The sequence below is a fragment of the Pseudoliparis swirei genome, chromosome 22 (assembly GCF_029220125.1).
Source record: "Pseudoliparis swirei isolate HS2019 ecotype Mariana Trench chromosome 22, NWPU_hadal_v1, whole genome shotgun sequence".
NCBI lineage: Eukaryota > Metazoa > Chordata > Actinopteri > Perciformes > Liparidae > Pseudoliparis > Pseudoliparis swirei.
The window spans coordinates 23,718,757-23,735,117 of record NC_079409.1 but is presented as its reverse complement, the minus strand read 5'-3'; the positions used below and the strand labels follow the sequence as shown (position 1 = coordinate 23,735,117).

Sequence of the window (16,361 nt, the reverse complement as noted above, 5' to 3'; positions counted from 1 at the left end):
CAAGAGACGGCATGAACAGAGAGTCCATATTCTATGTTTCCCGTCCCAACGGGAGCACAAGCCATGGCCAGTGAGCGTAGAGCTCCTCAAAGCCGTTGAACCAGGAGCTCCTGAAGCTGCTTTCTTCCTCCAGCCTCACCTGTCCCGTGTTCCTCCTCCAGGTGATCAGCAGTCGCTTCCTGCCCTACGACACCATCCCCACGGACGCCGTGCTGGGCCTGGACGAGGACACGGTGCTGTCCACCGCGGAGGTCAGGCCGCGGGGCGCCAGCTGTTGGTGGGCGTGTCCTCCCGGTGCGGTGGGCGTGTTCACGGGCCTCAGCCCTCGCCGTTTCTCTCCGGTCTCCAGGTGGACTTCGCCTTCACGGTGTGGCTGAGCTTCCCGGACCGGATCGTCGGCTACCCGGCCCGGAGCCACTTCTGGGACGGCGGCAAGGAGCGCTGGGGCTACACGTCCAAGTGGACCAACGACTACTCCATGGTGCTGACCGGCGCCGCCATCTACCACAAGTACGGCCCCGCCCCTCTTCTGTCTCCTCGCCTCCCGAGGCTCGGCGCTGACCTCCGCTCTGTGATCCGCTAGATACTACCACTACCTGTACACCACCTACCTGCCGGCCAGTCTGAAGGCCATGGTGGACCAGATGTCCAACTGCGAGGACATCCTGATGAACTTCCTGGTGGCCGCCGTGTCTAAACTCCCGCCCATCAAGGTCACCCAGAAGAAACAGTACAAGGAGCCCATGATGGGACAGGTGAGCGGGGGCGGGACCTGTGTCTTTAGTGGTGGGGATGACTGAAGGGCGTGGAGGGCGTGGCCTCTCCACACATGACTTAAACCAGGACCGTGTTGAACCGGCTCATCAGACTTTGTGAATTTCAATTGAAAGTTTAATAAACTCCTGAATATTTACATCCGGCTCTGAAAGATCAGAAGACTTAGTGATGCATTATCCATGTCTCTCTCCTCTTCTCCTCCTCCTCCCTTTCCTCTCCTCCTCTCCTCCCTCTTCTCCTCCTCTCTCTCCTCCTCCTCCCTCTCTCCTCTCCTCCCTCTTCTCCTCCTCCTCTCCTCTCTCCTCCTCTCCTCTCCTCCAACTCCCTCTCCTCCTCCCGCCCTCCCTCTCTCCCCAGAGCGCCCGGGCGTCCCGGTGGGCTGACCCGGACCACTTCTCCCAGCGTCAGACGTGCATGAACCGGTTTGCCAGCTGGTTTGGCTCCATGCCGCTGGTCCACTCCCAGATGAGGCTGGACCCGGTTCTGTTCCGGGACCAGGTGTCCATCCTGAGGAAGAAGTACAGGGACATCGAGCGCCTATAACCTCCACCGACCCCCAGCCCTCTGGACGCGGGGGGGCGGGGCGTCGCCGTGGCTACGAGGCGCATCAGTTGAGAAGCAAATGGGCCCCATGCGGAGAGGGGGAACCGGACCCGGTGGGGAGGCTTCTCCTTCCTACCCTTCTCTTGTGTGTAGGGGGGGAGCCGGGCCACAGTGGCCCCGCTACAGGCGCCATGAGGACCCCTCTGAGGCCTCTCTGAGGACTCCTCTGAGGCCCCTCTGAGGACTCCTCTGAGGCCCCTCCTGAGGCCCCTCCTCGGCTGCAGCGTGGTGTCTGCTGGACTCAGCAGCTGGGGGCCCCAGCAGAGTGTCTCCAGGAGGACTGAACAGGAGTTCTCTGGTTGCGTTTCGCTCTGTTCTCTGTTTGTCTCCAGCGGATCAGGCCGGCTGTGTTCATCCAACCGGGAGCAGCAGGTCAGCCTCAAGAGAGGGGCCTCATCTCAAGAGAGGGGCCTCATCTCAAGAGAGGCGCCTCATCTCAAGAGAGGGGCCTCATCTCAAGAGAGGCCTCATCTCAAGAGAGGGGCCTCATCTCAAGAGAGGGGCCTCATCTCAAGAGAGGGGCCTCATCTCAAGAGAGGGGCCTCATCTCAAGAGAGGGGCCTCATCTCAAGAGAGGGGCTCATCTCAAGAGAGGGCCTCATCTCAAGAGAGGGGCCTCATCTCAAGAGAGGGGCCTCATCTCAAGAGAGGGGCCTCATCTCAAGAGGGGGGCCTCATCTCAAGAGAGGCCTCATCTCAAGAGAGGCCTCATCTCAAGAGAGGGGCCTCATCTCAAGAGAGGGGCCTCATCTCAAGAGGGGCCTCATCTCAAGAGGGGGGCCTCATCTCAAGAGGGGGGCCTCATCTCAAGAGGGGGGCCTCATCTCAAGAGAGGCCTCATCTCAAGAGAGGGGCCTCATCTCAAGAGGGCTCATCTCAAGAGGGGCCTCATCTCAAGAGAGGGGCCTCATCTCAAGAGAGGCCTCATCTCAAGAGGGGCCTCATCTCAAGAGGGGGGCCTCATCTCAAGAGGGGGGCCTCATCTCAAGAGAGGGGCCTCATCTCAAGAGAGGGGCCTCATCTCAAGAGAGGGGCCTCATCTCAAGAGAGGGGCCTCATCTCAAGAGAGGGGCCTCATCTCAAGAGAGGCCTCATCTCAAGAGAGGGGCCTCATCTCAAGAGAGGGGCCTCATCTCAAGAGAGGGGCCTCATCTCAAGAGAGGGGCCTCATCTCAAGAGAGGCCTCATCTCAAGAGAGGGGCCTCATCTCAAGAGAGGCCTCATCTCAAGAGGGGCCTCATCTCAAGAGGGGCCTCATCTCAAGAGAGGCCTCATCTCAAGAGAGGGGCCTCATCTCAAGAGAGGCCTCATCTCAAGAGAGGGGCCTCATCTCAAGAGAGGCCTCATCTCAAGAGGGGCCTCATCTCAAGAGGGGGGCCTCATCTCAAGAGGGGGGCCTCATCTCAAGAGGGGGGCCTCATCTCAAGAGAGGCCTCATCTCAAGAGAGGCCTCATCTCAAGAGAGGCCTCATCTCAAGAGGGGCCTCATCTCAAGAGGGGGGCCTCATCTCAAGAGGGGGGCCTCATCTCAAGAGAGGGGCCTCATCTCAAGAGAGGGGCCTCATCTCAAGAGGGGGGCCTCATCTCAAGAGGGGGGCCTCATCTGAGGAGCGTGACATCTGTCAGTGTCTCTGATCCAGAGGAAGACTCTCGATGATGTTGTTGAGCTTCATGTTTCTGAACTGCTTCCCACAACGTGCCAACAGACCATCTGGGACTTTGTGTTCTCAGCTCACACCACGAGGGCCACAAAGTGTGTGTGTGTGTGTGTGTGTGTGTGTGTGTGTGTGTGTGTGTGTGTGTGTGTGTGTGTGTGTGTGTGTGTGTGTGTGTGTGTGTGTGTGTGTGTGTGTGTGTGTGTGTGTGTGTGTGTGTGTGTGTGTGTGTGTGTGTGTGTGTGTGTGTGTGTGTGTGTGTGTGTGTGTGTGTGTGTGTGTGTGTGTGTGTGTGTGTGTGTGTGTGCGCCTTCAGAGGAAATACTCTACTAGTTGTGTTGCTCCAGGTCTCTGTTGTCTTCTTTGTCTCTCCAGTAACGCTCCTGAATGATTTAGTGTAACACTGGACTGAGATCATCTCCACGTCTCCTCCTCGTGTCTCCATGTCCCACGTCGTGTTTCTCCATCAGTGTTGATCAGACTGGATCTCTGCCTGCTTCCCTCTTACCTACTTTTATAGAGATTACAATGGAAAGATGGGGGGGGTGGGGAAGCCCAATTTTGTAAAAGAATTTTATAAAAAGAAACCAAAAATAAATGAATAAAATATTTGCTATAAATTGTGTGTCGTGGTGCATTTACTGCGTCGCTGTTTGGTTTCCTGTCGCCTCTGAGAAGGTTTTGGTGCGTCTGCTGGTCTTCAATCCCACGTCGGGTTTAGGTGTGTGTGTGCGTGTGCGTGAGAACCTTATCCTATGCCAAGAAACTGCTGTGTTTACATAAATCTGTCAGATGACGGTTTAGACACGCTGCATAAATAACAGCATCTGTCAGGATGATCCCGTGGTGCCTGAGAGCTGCCAGCTACAGGACACACACACACAACTAGGCCAAAGTCTTTGGGCAAGAAGCTGTGCCGTTCGAGGGGCCTACACGGCAACAATGACATGAAGAAAACCCCTTAGGACCAGTCTGGGGAGTCAGGAGAAGAAAAGACTCAAACATGTAGATGTCTTTTATTTGTTTTAATGGAGTGAGAATAAATGATTTTTGATAAACCGAGGAGTGAAACCCGACTGCAGCATCGGGTCTGTCCACCGAGGCCTGCTGCTATGACTGAAGGGTCTGCATCCTACAGAGCAGATGAGGCTCCACACGCGTGTAGTCTGGGCCCAACTGCTTCAGTGCGACTACTCCACGGCTGCTACTCTGCTACTACGCTGCTACCGCCAACCCCTGCTACTACACGGCTACTACGCTGCTACTACACGGTTACTACTCTGCAACTACACGGCTAATACCCTGCTACTACACGGCTACTACGCCACACACCTGTTACCACCTACCACTCTACACCGGCTAACAATCTGCCACCACACCGCCACCACCTGCTACCACACCATTACCACACACCTGCCACCACCTGCTACCACACCGCCACACCTGCCACTACCACACCCGGCTACCACTCCACACCACCTGCTACCACACCGATACCACCTGCTGCCACACCGCCACAACGGCTGCCACAACACTGCCACCACAACGGCCACCACCTGCCACCACACTGATACCACCTGCTGCTACAACGGCCACCTGCTACCACACCGGCTACCACCTGCCACTAACGGCCACCACCTGCTACCACCTGCTACCACACCGATACCACTCTGCTGCCACAGCTGCCACACCCTGCCACAACATTGCTACCACACGGCCACCACCTGCTACTACACTGATACCACCTGCCGCCACACCGGCCACCACCTGCTACCACACGGCCACCACACTGATACCACCTGCTGCCACACGGCCAATACACGGCCACCACCGCCACTACACGGTTGCCACCACACACACCGGCTACCACCGGCCACCACCGGCCACACGGCCACCACACCTGCCACCACCGCTACCACACGGCTACCACACGGCTACCACACCGATACTACACCTGCTGCCACACCGCCACCACGGCCACCACCGCCACATCGCCACCACACCTGCCACCACCGGCTACCACACGGCTACCACCGCCACCACACCCATACCACCTGCTAACGGCCACACGCCACCACACGGCCACACCGGCCACCACACGGCCACACTGATACCACCTGCGCTGCCACACGCTATTGCCACCAGCTACCACACCGCCCACACTGATACCACCTGCTGCCACACGGCTACCACCGGCCACCACCGGCCACTGCTAACGGCCACCACCGGCTACCACACGGCTGCCACCGGCTACACGGCTGGCCACCACTACTGCCACACATTACACGGCTGCCACCGCTACCACACGCCACCACCGGCTACTACACGGCCACATTACACGGCTGCTACGGCCACACACTGCCACTACGGCCACACTAACGGCCACCACATCGCTACCACCGGCCACTACATCGGCCAATACCCAAACCGTTGCCACACCCGGCCACTACTAACGGCCACTACACCGATACCACCTGCTGCCAACGCCACACACCGGCCACCACACCACACGGCCGCCACATTAACCGATACCACCTGCTGCCACAACCCGCCACCACATCCGCTACACACCACCAGCCACCACACGGCTACCACACCGATACCACCTGCTGCCACACGGCCACCACACCTGGCTACCACACGGCCACCACCGGCCACCACACGGCCACCACACCGGCCACCACCCCGGCCACCACACCGGCCACCACCCGGCCACCACACTGATACCACCTGCCGCCACACCATTACCACACGGCCACCACCGGCCACTACACGGCTACCACCGCCACTACACGGCCACTACACGGCCACCACCGCCACCACATCGGCCACTGGGGCCACCACACGGCTACCACCGGCCACCACACGGCCACACCACCGCCACCACCGCCACCACACCCACACACCGCCACCACACCATTACGGCTACTGGCTAACTGATACCACCTGCTGCCACACGCCACCATGCGGCCACCACACTGATACCACCTGCTGCCACATGGCTACCACCGCCACCAACGGCCACCAACGGCCACCACACCGCTACCAACGCCACTACACCGGCCACCGGCTAACGGCCACCATTACCGGCCACCGGCCAACAATCTACCACCTGCCAACACGGGTTACTACACGGCCACCACACTGATACCACCTGCTGCCACACGGCCACCACACGGCCGCCACCGCTACCGGCCACCACACCGGCTACCACGGCCACACTGCCACCACACCCACCACACCGGCCACCACACGGCCACCACCGTGCCACACCCGCCACCACCGGCCACCACACCCACACTACTCGCTGCCACACGGCCACCACACGCCACCACGGCTACTACACGGCTACTACACTGATACTACTCTGCTGCTACACGGCTACTACACGGCTACTACTCGGCTACTACACGGCTACTACATGGGATCAGCTGCAGACGAGTGGCCAGATGTGACGACTGGGATGGGAGCGCAGAGGAGGCAGACATGTCCCCAAATACATGCAGCCAGGTGCACCCTGGGTAATACATGTATGACAACAGTTGTGTAACAATGAGTGAGTCAGAGGATTCATTGTCACTGTTGATGTTTTATATTGTTGTTGTTTTGTATTGTACACACATTTGTAAATTACATGTATGTAGCACAAGTGTAACCAGAGTCACATGTCATGTATGTGCACACGTACATGTAACCAGAGTCACATGTCATGTATGTGCACACGTACATGTAACCAGAGTCACATGACATGTATGTGCACACGTACATGTAACCAGAGTCACATGTCATGTATGTGCACACGTACATGTAACCAGAGTCACATGACATGTATGTGCACATGTACATGTAACCAGAGTCACATGACATGTATGTGCACATGTACATGTAACCAGAGTCACATGTCATGTATGTGCACACATACATGTAACCAGAGTCACATGTCATGTATGTGCACACGTACATGTAACCAGAGTCACATGACATGTATGTGCATACGTACATGTAACCAGAGTCACATGTCATGTATGTGCACACGTACATGTAACCAGAGTCACATGACATGTATGTGCACACATGTAACCAGAGTCACATGACATGTATGTGCACATGTACATGTAATCAGAGTCACATGTCATGTATGTGCACACGTACATGTAACCAGAGTCACATGACATGTATGTGCACACGTACATGTAACCAGAGTCACATGACATGTATGTGCACACGTACATGTAACCAGAGTCACATGACATGTATGTGCACATGTACATGTAACCAGAGTCACATGTCATGTATGTGCACACGTACATGTAACCAGAGTCACATGACATGTATGTGCACATGTACATGTAACCAGAGTCACATGACATGTATGTGCACATGTACATGTAACCAGAGTCACATGTCATGTATGTGCACACGTACATGTAACCAGAGTCACATGACATGTACGTGCACATGTACATGTAATCAGAGTCACATGTCATGTATGTGCACACGTACATGTAACCAGAGTCACATGACATGTATGTGTACATGTAACCAGAGTCACATGACATGTATGTGCACACGTACATGTAACCAGAGTCACATGACATGTATGCACACGTACATGTAACCAGAGTCACATGACATGTATGTGCACATGTACATGTAACCAGAGTCACATGACATGTATGTGCACATGTACATGTAACCAGAGTCACATGACATGTATGTGCACACGTACATGTAACCAGAGTCACATGACATGTATGTGCACATGTACATGTAACCAGAGTCACATGACATGTATGTGCACACGTACATGTAACCAGAGTCACATGACATGTATGTGCACACGTACATGTAACCAGAGTCACATGACATGTATGTGCACACGTACATGTAACCAGAGTCACATGACATGTATGTGCACACGTACATGTAACCAGAGTCACATGACATGTATGTGCACACGTACATGTAACCAGAGTCACATGACATGTATGTGCACACGTACATGTAACCAGAGTCACATGACATGTATGTGCACACGTACATGTAACCAGAGTCACATGACATGTATGTGCACACGTACATGTAACCAGAGTCACATGACATGTATGTGCACATGTACATGTAACCAGAGTCACATGACATGTATGTGCACATGTACATGTAACCAGAGTCACATGACATGTATGTGCACACGTACATGTAACCAGAGTCACATGACATGTATGTGCACACGTACATGTAACCAGAGTCACATGACATGTATGTGCACACGTACATGTAACCAGAGTCACATGACATGTATGCACACGTACATGTAACCAGAGTCACATGACATGTATGCACACATGTAACCAGAGTCACATGACATGTATGTGCACACGTACATGTAACCAGAGTCACATGACATGTATGTGCACATGTACATGTAACCAGAGTCACATGACATGTATGTGCACATGTACATGTAACCAGAGTCACATGACATGTATGTGCACATGTACATGTAACCAGAGTCACATGTCATGTATGTGCACACGTACATGTAACCAGAGTCACATGACATGTATGTGTACATGTAACCAGAGTCACATGACATGTATGTGCACACGTACATGTAACCAGAGTCACATGACATGTATGTGCACACGTACATGTAACCAGAGTCACATGACATGTGTCACATGTACATGTAACCAGAGTCACATGACATGTATGTGCACATGTACATGTAACCAGAGTCACATGACATGTATGTGCACACGTACATGTAACCAGAGTCACATGACATGTATGTGCACACGTACATGTAACCAGAGTCACATGACATGTATGTGCACACGTACATGTAACCAGTCACATGACATGTATGTGCACACGTACATGACCAATGAAGCTGATCCTGATCTGATGTGTACTGCATGTTGAAAGAAAACAAGAAAAAAACACACACACGCGCACACACATACATACACGCACACGCACACACACACACACACACACACACACACAGTGTTTCTTGCTCATATTGATTGGTTTCTCGCGCATGTGTCCGGGGCGCACCACAGCGCCCCCTGTTGGCGCGCGGCGGGATGGCGGCGGACTCGCAGACTCCTCCTCCGCCATTTTTTGACTGTAAACATCCTGCCGATTTTAAAAGGACAGCGGTGAGCGGGAGGAAGGCGACTGGCGCCATCTTGGCTGTTTTAATGAGTACAACAGGGGAGAATTCGCTGGGAGAAATCACATAATCACCGGGATTTCACTGTAAAGGGGGAGCCGTCGGTAAGTGTGTCTGCAGTGGGCGCGTGTCCGCAGGGTTCTGCGTGTTCTCCGAGGGGAACGAAGCATGCACGTCTGCGCGGACCCGCCGCGGCCTTCACTGGACCCGGAGCCGTTAGCCGCCAGCTACGATGCAGTTGTTCTGAGGGGAAAGTACCGCTGGCTGGTTCCGGCGGGCTTTATCCAAGGGTTCACTCGTTCACTGCGTCCCCCGCTGTTTAAGTAAAGCTATATGATAAGTAAATGCACTTTAAATGGGTACGACTCGTCTACCAGTGCTCGTGTTGTAGTTAGCTGGCGGCTAATGTAGCCTGAGCTCATCCGCTGGATGGCGTCGACTATTTGCTGGCGCGGCCGCCGCTTGGCGCGCTTCACGCATTGCGCCGCACTCGGTGCCTCGCGCCGCATCCCCGCGCGCCCTTTTGTCTTTTTAAATAAACTCTTGTGCAACATTCTGAATTAATTATGGAGTAAGTGAACAGTTAGTGATGATCCGCAGTCATGTGCATTTACAATGTTTTTCTGCCGGAAGAATAGGCGGAACTTGTGAAAAGTCGTCGCTTGTTTTGATTACAATAGTTTTGTTATACAGTTTGTACATCGAGTCCTGCGGGCTCTCGGGGAGCCGGCGGGACGTGTGAGAGTCACCGAGGACCAGATCAAGCTCAGGAGACAAAAGACGAGCTTTGAGGTTTCAGGCTGAAGGAAACGAGTTCAATGTTTCAATGAACCGGAGACCTCCGTCTGTCAGGGACTACCGGCTCCCCCCGAGCCATGTTGACGTCATGAGGCACTTTGATGGTCTGTGACCAGCCAGCACTCCTACAGGGTTGCTTATAACTGCCCCCCCCCCCCCCCCCCCAGGGCATTTTGATCACTGTAAAGATTATAAGTGAAAACATCCACATGTCGTCTCTGACTAAGCATAATGCTGTGCAGTAGTCAAGCTGCTGCTAACGGCTCATATCAGTTTTCCACACAGCATCGGTGTCACTGCAGAATGTTGTTAGATGTTGCAGCAACCAGCAAGTTTGTCTTGCATAAAAAAAATTAAAAAAAGTTTAGCTTTTTGTCCTGACTGTTTTAGGATCTCATCTTCTATATCTAACCACTGCGTCATTGTTTTGTGTCTAGGAGAGCATCCCACAGTGTACGTGTGTGAGCCAGGGCAACCGTGGCGATGTTCTACGCCCACTTTGTCCTCAGCAAACGTGGGCCGCTGGCCAAGATCTGGCTAGCGGCCCACTGGGACAAGAAGCTGACCAAGGCCCACGTCTTTGAATGCAACCTGGAGAGCAGCGTGGAGAGCATCATCTCACCGAAGGTAACGAGAGCAGAGACGAGCATCCCCTGGTCACGCTGCGGAGCATGGAGCTCAGGTCCTCTTGCATGTAGTCCAGGTCCTCTTGCATGTAGTCCAGGTCCTCTTGCATGTAGTCCAGGTCCTCTTGCATGTAGTCCAGGTCCTCTTGCATGTAGTCCAGGTCCTCTTGCATGTAGTCCAGGTCCTCTTGCATGTAGTCCAGGTCCTCTTGCATGTAGTCCAGGTCCTCTTGCATGTAGTCCAGGTCCTCTTACATGTAGTCCAGGTCCTCTTACATGTAGTCCAGGTCCTCTTGCATGTAGTCCAGGTCCTCTTACATGTAGTCCAGGTCCTCTTGCATGTAGTCCAGGTCCTCTTACATGTAGTCCAGATCCTCTTACATGTAGTCCAGGTCCTCTTACATGTAGTCCAGGTCCTCTTGCATGTAGTCCAGGTCCTCTTACATGTAGTCCAGGTCCTCTTGCATGTAGTCCACATCCTCTTGCATGTAGTCCAGGTCCTCTTGCATGTAGTCCAGATCCTCTTGCATGTAGTCCAGGTCCTACCGTCTTGCCGGGCTTTGTTCAGCTTTTATTTTTGTCTCCCCAATTATTAAAAATGGTAATTTTAATGATGAAAGATAATTAATGGAAGCAGATTACAGCATAGTTCATGCGTGCTGCTGTTATAGTTTAACATTGTTTTTCTTTATTGAAACAACAAATTGCATTTCTTGCATAAAATGTTTAATTCCCCCTGTCCAGCCCTCAGTGCTGTGTTATATGCTGATGATGCATGTCTTTTTAAGCCAAGAAGGGACGTGTCTTTGTTAAATGGTTCCTGTTCCTTCCTCTTAGGTGAAGATGGCGCTCCGTACATCAGGCCACCTGCTCCTCGGGGTGGTGAGGATCTACCACAGGAAGGCCAAGTACCTGCTGGCTGACTGCAATGAAGCCTTCATCAAGATCAAGATGGCGTTCCGGCCGGGTAAGAGAGGCGACACGCCAAACTCGTGCTGGAGTTAAGTGCTTTCTGGACATCTCTGGTTCTGCTGCACTGCAGCTGCCGCGAGGCGGAAGAGAAACGGAACCAAACAGACAGGAAGGCGCCGCGTTAGACGAGACTAACGATGAACTTCTTTCATGGACTTCTTTGTGTTCGCTTCCCCAAACAAAACCCGACTGGCGGTCGTTGTGAGGTGTGTGATGGAGATTGTGTGTATTGTGTAACCACATTATTCTCTTCAGGTGTGGTGGATCTCCCCGAGGAAAACAGAGAGGCGGCCTACAATGCCATCACCCTGCCCGAGGAGTTCCACGACTTTGACCAGCCGCTTCCAGACTTGGAGTAAGTGAACTAGGACTTTGTCTGTCATTGCAGCAGCAGCCGTTGTGCTCACTGTGGACGTCTTTGTGTGTTTCTACCAGTGACATTGACGTGGCCCAGCAGTTTACCCTCAACCAGAGCCGAGTAGAGGAGATCACGATGAGGGAAGACGTTGGAAACCTCAGCCTCCTGCAGGACAATGACTTCGGTAGGACACTGGCACCCCCTGTTAAATATGTGTGAGGAGATGAATGTAAATATCAATAGAAGTGTTTTATACTGCATGTGGGGCGATGGAGTTTAGATCTAGCATTTCATTATTAGAATAATATAACCATCATCTCATAATGTCCACCGTCGGCTCTTCAGCCGACTTCGGGATGGACGACCGAGAAATGATGCGTGACGCCAGCACGTTCGAGGAGGACATCATGCACGGAGCCTCGGCCTCGAACCTGCTGCTGGAGGCCGAGCCCGGCCCGGCCGCGCTGCCCAACAAGTCCAACCACATGGAGTACGATGACTTCGGAGACGCCTCCTTGGGCAACACTGACGGGGGGATGCTGGGTGAGCTGCTTCTCACCTCGGCATTAGATATTCGGTGAGATTTGTATGATTCACGTTATTAAGAGTTCCCCCATGTTGCCATTTCCCAGTCGATAAGCTGCTGAGCTCTGAGGACGGAGGCGGTATCTTTGACGACCCTCCGGCCATCACAGAAAGTGTCCTGATGCCTCCGGACCACGGGGACGACGAGGACGACTTCGACAACCTGCAGTCGCGTGAGTAGAGACTCCTGAACTGTTGCTCTTCCTCGCGCGTGGTCTCACTCCTCATGTTTCAATTAAGTACATTGACTTGATTGTGGTGTAACACACACGCCGGCGCCGTGGACCCGCTCGCCGTACGCCTCGGCGCCGCCCTGCGCGGCGAGAGCCGTGTCCTGTTGACGCTGAACCGTAATGTTTGTGTGCAGCCGGTTCCCACAGCCCCGACTCCGGCCCGGTGGAGCCGCTGCCGGCGCTGGCCGACCAGACGGAGCAGACCACCCTGGTGCACAACGAGGAGGAGGCCTTCGCCCTGGAGCCCATCGACATCACTGGTACGACCCGCCGCCTCAATGCTGACGTGTTTCTGCTTTCAGTCGCCATCTGCACACGACACGCATGGCGAAGGCTCCAGACCGATGGGCTGCTGGGACTCTGCATGGGGAGACTCACGTGATGTCCCGTGACTTTATTTTTTAAACGTTACCTTTTATGGATGCTATAATTCTAACGAGCGACCGCGTGTTGATCTCTGCGCCTCCAGTGAAAGAGACCAAGGCGAAGCGCAAGAGGAAGCTGATCGTGGACAGCGTGAAGGAGCTGGACAGTAAGACCATCCGGGCTCAGCTGTCCGACTACTCCGACATCGTCACCACCCTCGACCTCGCCCCCCCCACCAAGAAGCTCATGATGTGGAAGGAGACGGGCGGCGTGGAGAAGCTCTTCTCTCTGCCGGCTCAGCCCCTGTGGAACGCCCGGCTGCTCAAGGTGACTTTGTGAACCACGTGCACACGCGTCACCCAGCAGCGGGGTCTGACGTGGTTAGAATCACCGACTAGCGGTATTCCCGCTTTGGGAACGTCACTGAGCCACAGCAGATGTCTGACTCGAGGAGGTCAGACTCACTTTTTAATGAAAGCGTAGAGTCAGAATATTCTGCCTTCCATTGAGGATCTGTTCAAGGTGTGGGATTTAAAATGAGAACATTTGAGGAGCGGGAGGGTGTGAGGAGTTTAGTCTGGTCCCTCACGGCGCCAGAGTACTGACTGGGAAACGTGTTGATGCATAATTTAGCAGACCCCGTTTCCTTTTGAGTGGCATCAGTCCTCAAATCCTCGTGTGTGTGTGCACACGGATAATCAGTGGGCTTCTAATTAAACCTGAATGTTGCGGGTGGCCTCGATGCTTCATTGAGACGCGGTAAAACTGACGGACAAGAGTTCTTAAAACGATCCGGGCTCTGTGCGTGAACATGGAGCGTCACTAGCGGCCGTTAGCCCGGCGTACAGTGAAGTCAGAACTGAGGTGCACATGTACCGTCTGCCCCATGTGTTTATACTGTACTTGTGGATCTCTTTTCTTCAACAAAACTTCCCAGTTTAATGGTTAAATCTCTGATGCCAGATGTTCACACGCTGCTTGACGCCTCTGGTGCCGGACGAGATGAGGAAGAGGAGGAAGGGTGGCGAAGCCGACAGTCTGGATGAGTTCCTCAAAGAGCTGGAGAACCCGGAGGTGCCCAGAGAGGAGGTCCTGAGTCAGCACCGAGACGTCATCGGTAGGAGGGGAGGGGTGGAGGGGAGGAGGGGAGGAGGAGGAGGGGAGGAGGAGGGGAGGAGGAGGGGAGGAGGAGAGGATAGGAGCTCCGTCGTGTCCTCGGTTATTGAGGCCGTCATGTTCCCGTCATGTTCCCTTGGTGTAACCTCGCCTCCTCCGCCCTCAGACCAGACCATCATGGAGGAGCCCAGCATGCTGGCAGCCTCTGCCATGGAGGGCAGCAGGACGACCCTGGATGAGACGGCCATGCCCCCCCCCTCCACCCCTCGCGGCGTGAAACGCAAGACCGTCGACAAAGAGGCCGCACTTCCTGTGAGTCCCGGCGCCGACGTTTTATTTTTCTTTGTAATTGAGTTTCCATGATGTTTTCTGAGCACTTGGCGTGGAAACCACGACGGCGCCGCCGGACCCGATCGGACTCGTTGAATCCGGCTGCTCCTACCGGATGGAGGTTTTATTTTTGAACCGGTACTCATGACTCAGCGGACTGACGTGTGCCGGCTCTTGTGCTCAGATGGCCCCCTTGGAGCCGCAGCATGCGGCGGAGCGCTCGGTGCTGGCCCAGAGGCTAGACGTGCCCCAGGTGGACCTGCCCCCAGAGGAGAGCAGCCTCAACCTGTCCCAGCTCATCCCCGAGCTGGACCTGCTCAACGAGAAGAGCAAAGACAAGAAGGACGACAGCGACGAAGAGGTGAGTTGGGAACGCCAGACGCATCTCGTCACTTTGGATCAAGTGATTTCAAACTCTCGTGACTTCTCCGTGAGATCTGATGACTGTCGTTCTCAGGATGAGGACGGTCAGACCGGAGACCAGGATCAGGAGGAGAAGAGGTGGAACAAGAGAACCCAGCAGATGCTCCACGGCCTCCAGGTACCAACTATATGCACATGGATTGCTTTTCAGATTATATAATATATATACATCATTTTTTTTTTTACGGAGACGGCTGTATTTTAATATTTTTTTCTCTTGATTGTGTGCAGATAAAACTTTGGTTTCAGAGATTTGTCGAGTTAGAACTTACTGAGAAGAAAAGCGGACACAAGATTTAAGCCTTTTTCTGATTGTTTAATTACGCTTAAAATCTTCTCTATACATCGTGTTTAGAAAATTGTTCCATGTTGTTATACCTTTAATATAATAATGTGTCTGACTGCTGCTTCTGTCTCTTTCAGCGCGTCATGGCCAAGACCGGCGCCGACTCGGTGAGCATGCTGGAGTTGTGCCGGAACAACAACAAGAAGCAGGCCGCCGCCAAGTTCTACAGTTTCCTCGTCCTCAAGAAGCAGCAAGCCATCGAGGTGTCCCAGACGGAGCCCTACAGCGACATCGTGGCCACCGCCGGGCCCAGGTTCCAACTCATCTAGACGTCGGAGAACGCACAGACACTCTGCTCGCAACAGACATGCTTCTTTTTAATTACTCAACATTTTGCTTCTTTTTGTTGTTGTGTTTTCCTGTCCCAAATCTTCTCCGGGGGGGGGGGGGGGGGTTGGAAACGTAAAAAGAAATGATTTGACTGTACAGGTGGAATCATGCGGTGTTCATTTGAAACGGAGCGAGGCAGACTGTTTTAACAAGTATATTTATAAAACAACCCTTTTTCAGTCACTGATTTGTAAGCTTTTCTTTTTTTTATAAATTAAATTGTCATTGCTCGTTTTAGAAGTCGTCACCATCGGCCCTCACCTGGACTATTGCAGATTTTAGATAAAGAGCCCTGTATTTTCACATGGAATCCTGTATTGACTCTACGTGTTCTGAAGGTACTGTTTTATTGCTCAGAAGTGAAGCCGCTCCATCTTCTCCTGTTGCACTTGTAGTTCATGATCAATGATTAATCTGTCGGCATCGGGGAGTTCTACCCGGCATGGAATATCATGGTTCAGATGTATAATTCAGTTAATCTATTCAGTTTTATGTGAATTTTATTTTTTTGTACCTTATACGTTTATGCTTATTCATCTTTTTGCATTATGTAACTAGGTAATGTTCTCGGTTCAGTATCCACCTTTTTAGTCTTCGGGGAACCTCTAGTTGTGATACATCTGTAAAGATTTGAAATAAAGTGTTTTAAGTACTTGGTAACTAGA

At 53.2% G+C, this 16,361-nt stretch overlaps 2 protein-coding genes across 2 annotated transcripts in view; both read left to right on the top strand.

Moving 5' to 3' along the window:
• LOC130212600 (exostosin-1-like) overlaps window positions 1-1,519 on the top strand; it is a 40,207-nt gene extending 38,688 nt beyond the window's left edge. Inside the window, exons 6-9 of the mRNA XM_056443641.1 lie at window positions 162-251; window positions 350-510; window positions 584-755; window positions 1,135-1,519. Of these exons, the coding sequence (XP_056299616.1) occupies window positions 162-251; window positions 350-510; window positions 584-755; window positions 1,135-1,320 (609 nt within the window). The 3' untranslated portion in view covers window positions 1,321-1,519. The remainder of the gene's footprint in view (window positions 1-161; window positions 252-349; window positions 511-583; window positions 756-1,134) is intronic.
• Window positions 1,520-9,209: 7,690 nt separating this feature from the next.
• On the top strand, window positions 9,210-16,356 carry LOC130212754 (double-strand-break repair protein rad21 homolog A-like). Its single transcript, XM_056443928.1, has 14 exons — window positions 9,210-9,317; window positions 10,449-10,638; window positions 11,475-11,604; window positions 11,865-11,964; window positions 12,045-12,151; window positions 12,313-12,510; window positions 12,600-12,725; window positions 12,920-13,045; window positions 13,255-13,478; window positions 14,115-14,268; window positions 14,434-14,579; window positions 14,782-14,958; window positions 15,055-15,138; window positions 15,444-16,356. Exons 2-14 carry the CDS (start codon window positions 10,495-10,497, stop codon window positions 15,633-15,635), a joined length of 1,908 nt encoding a protein of 635 aa, XP_056299903.1. The 5' UTR covers window positions 9,210-9,317; window positions 10,449-10,494; the 3' UTR covers window positions 15,636-16,356.
• Window positions 16,357-16,361: the final 5 nt, after the last annotated feature.

Bases quoted from the DNA above. Each gene is read 5' to 3' on its own strand.
- LOC130212754 (XM_056443928.1), top strand. From the start codon at position 10,495: ATGTTCTACGCCCACTTTGTCCTCAGCAAACGTGGGCCGCTGGCCAAG. The intron at 10,639-11,474 runs GTAACGAGAGCA...CCTTCCTCTTAG, and splicing joins AGAGCATCATCTCACCGAAG to GTGAAGATGGCGCTCCGTAC. The intron at 14,580-14,781 runs GTGAGTCCCGGC...TCTTGTGCTCAG, and splicing joins ACAAAGAGGCCGCACTTCCT to ATGGCCCCCTTGGAGCCGCA.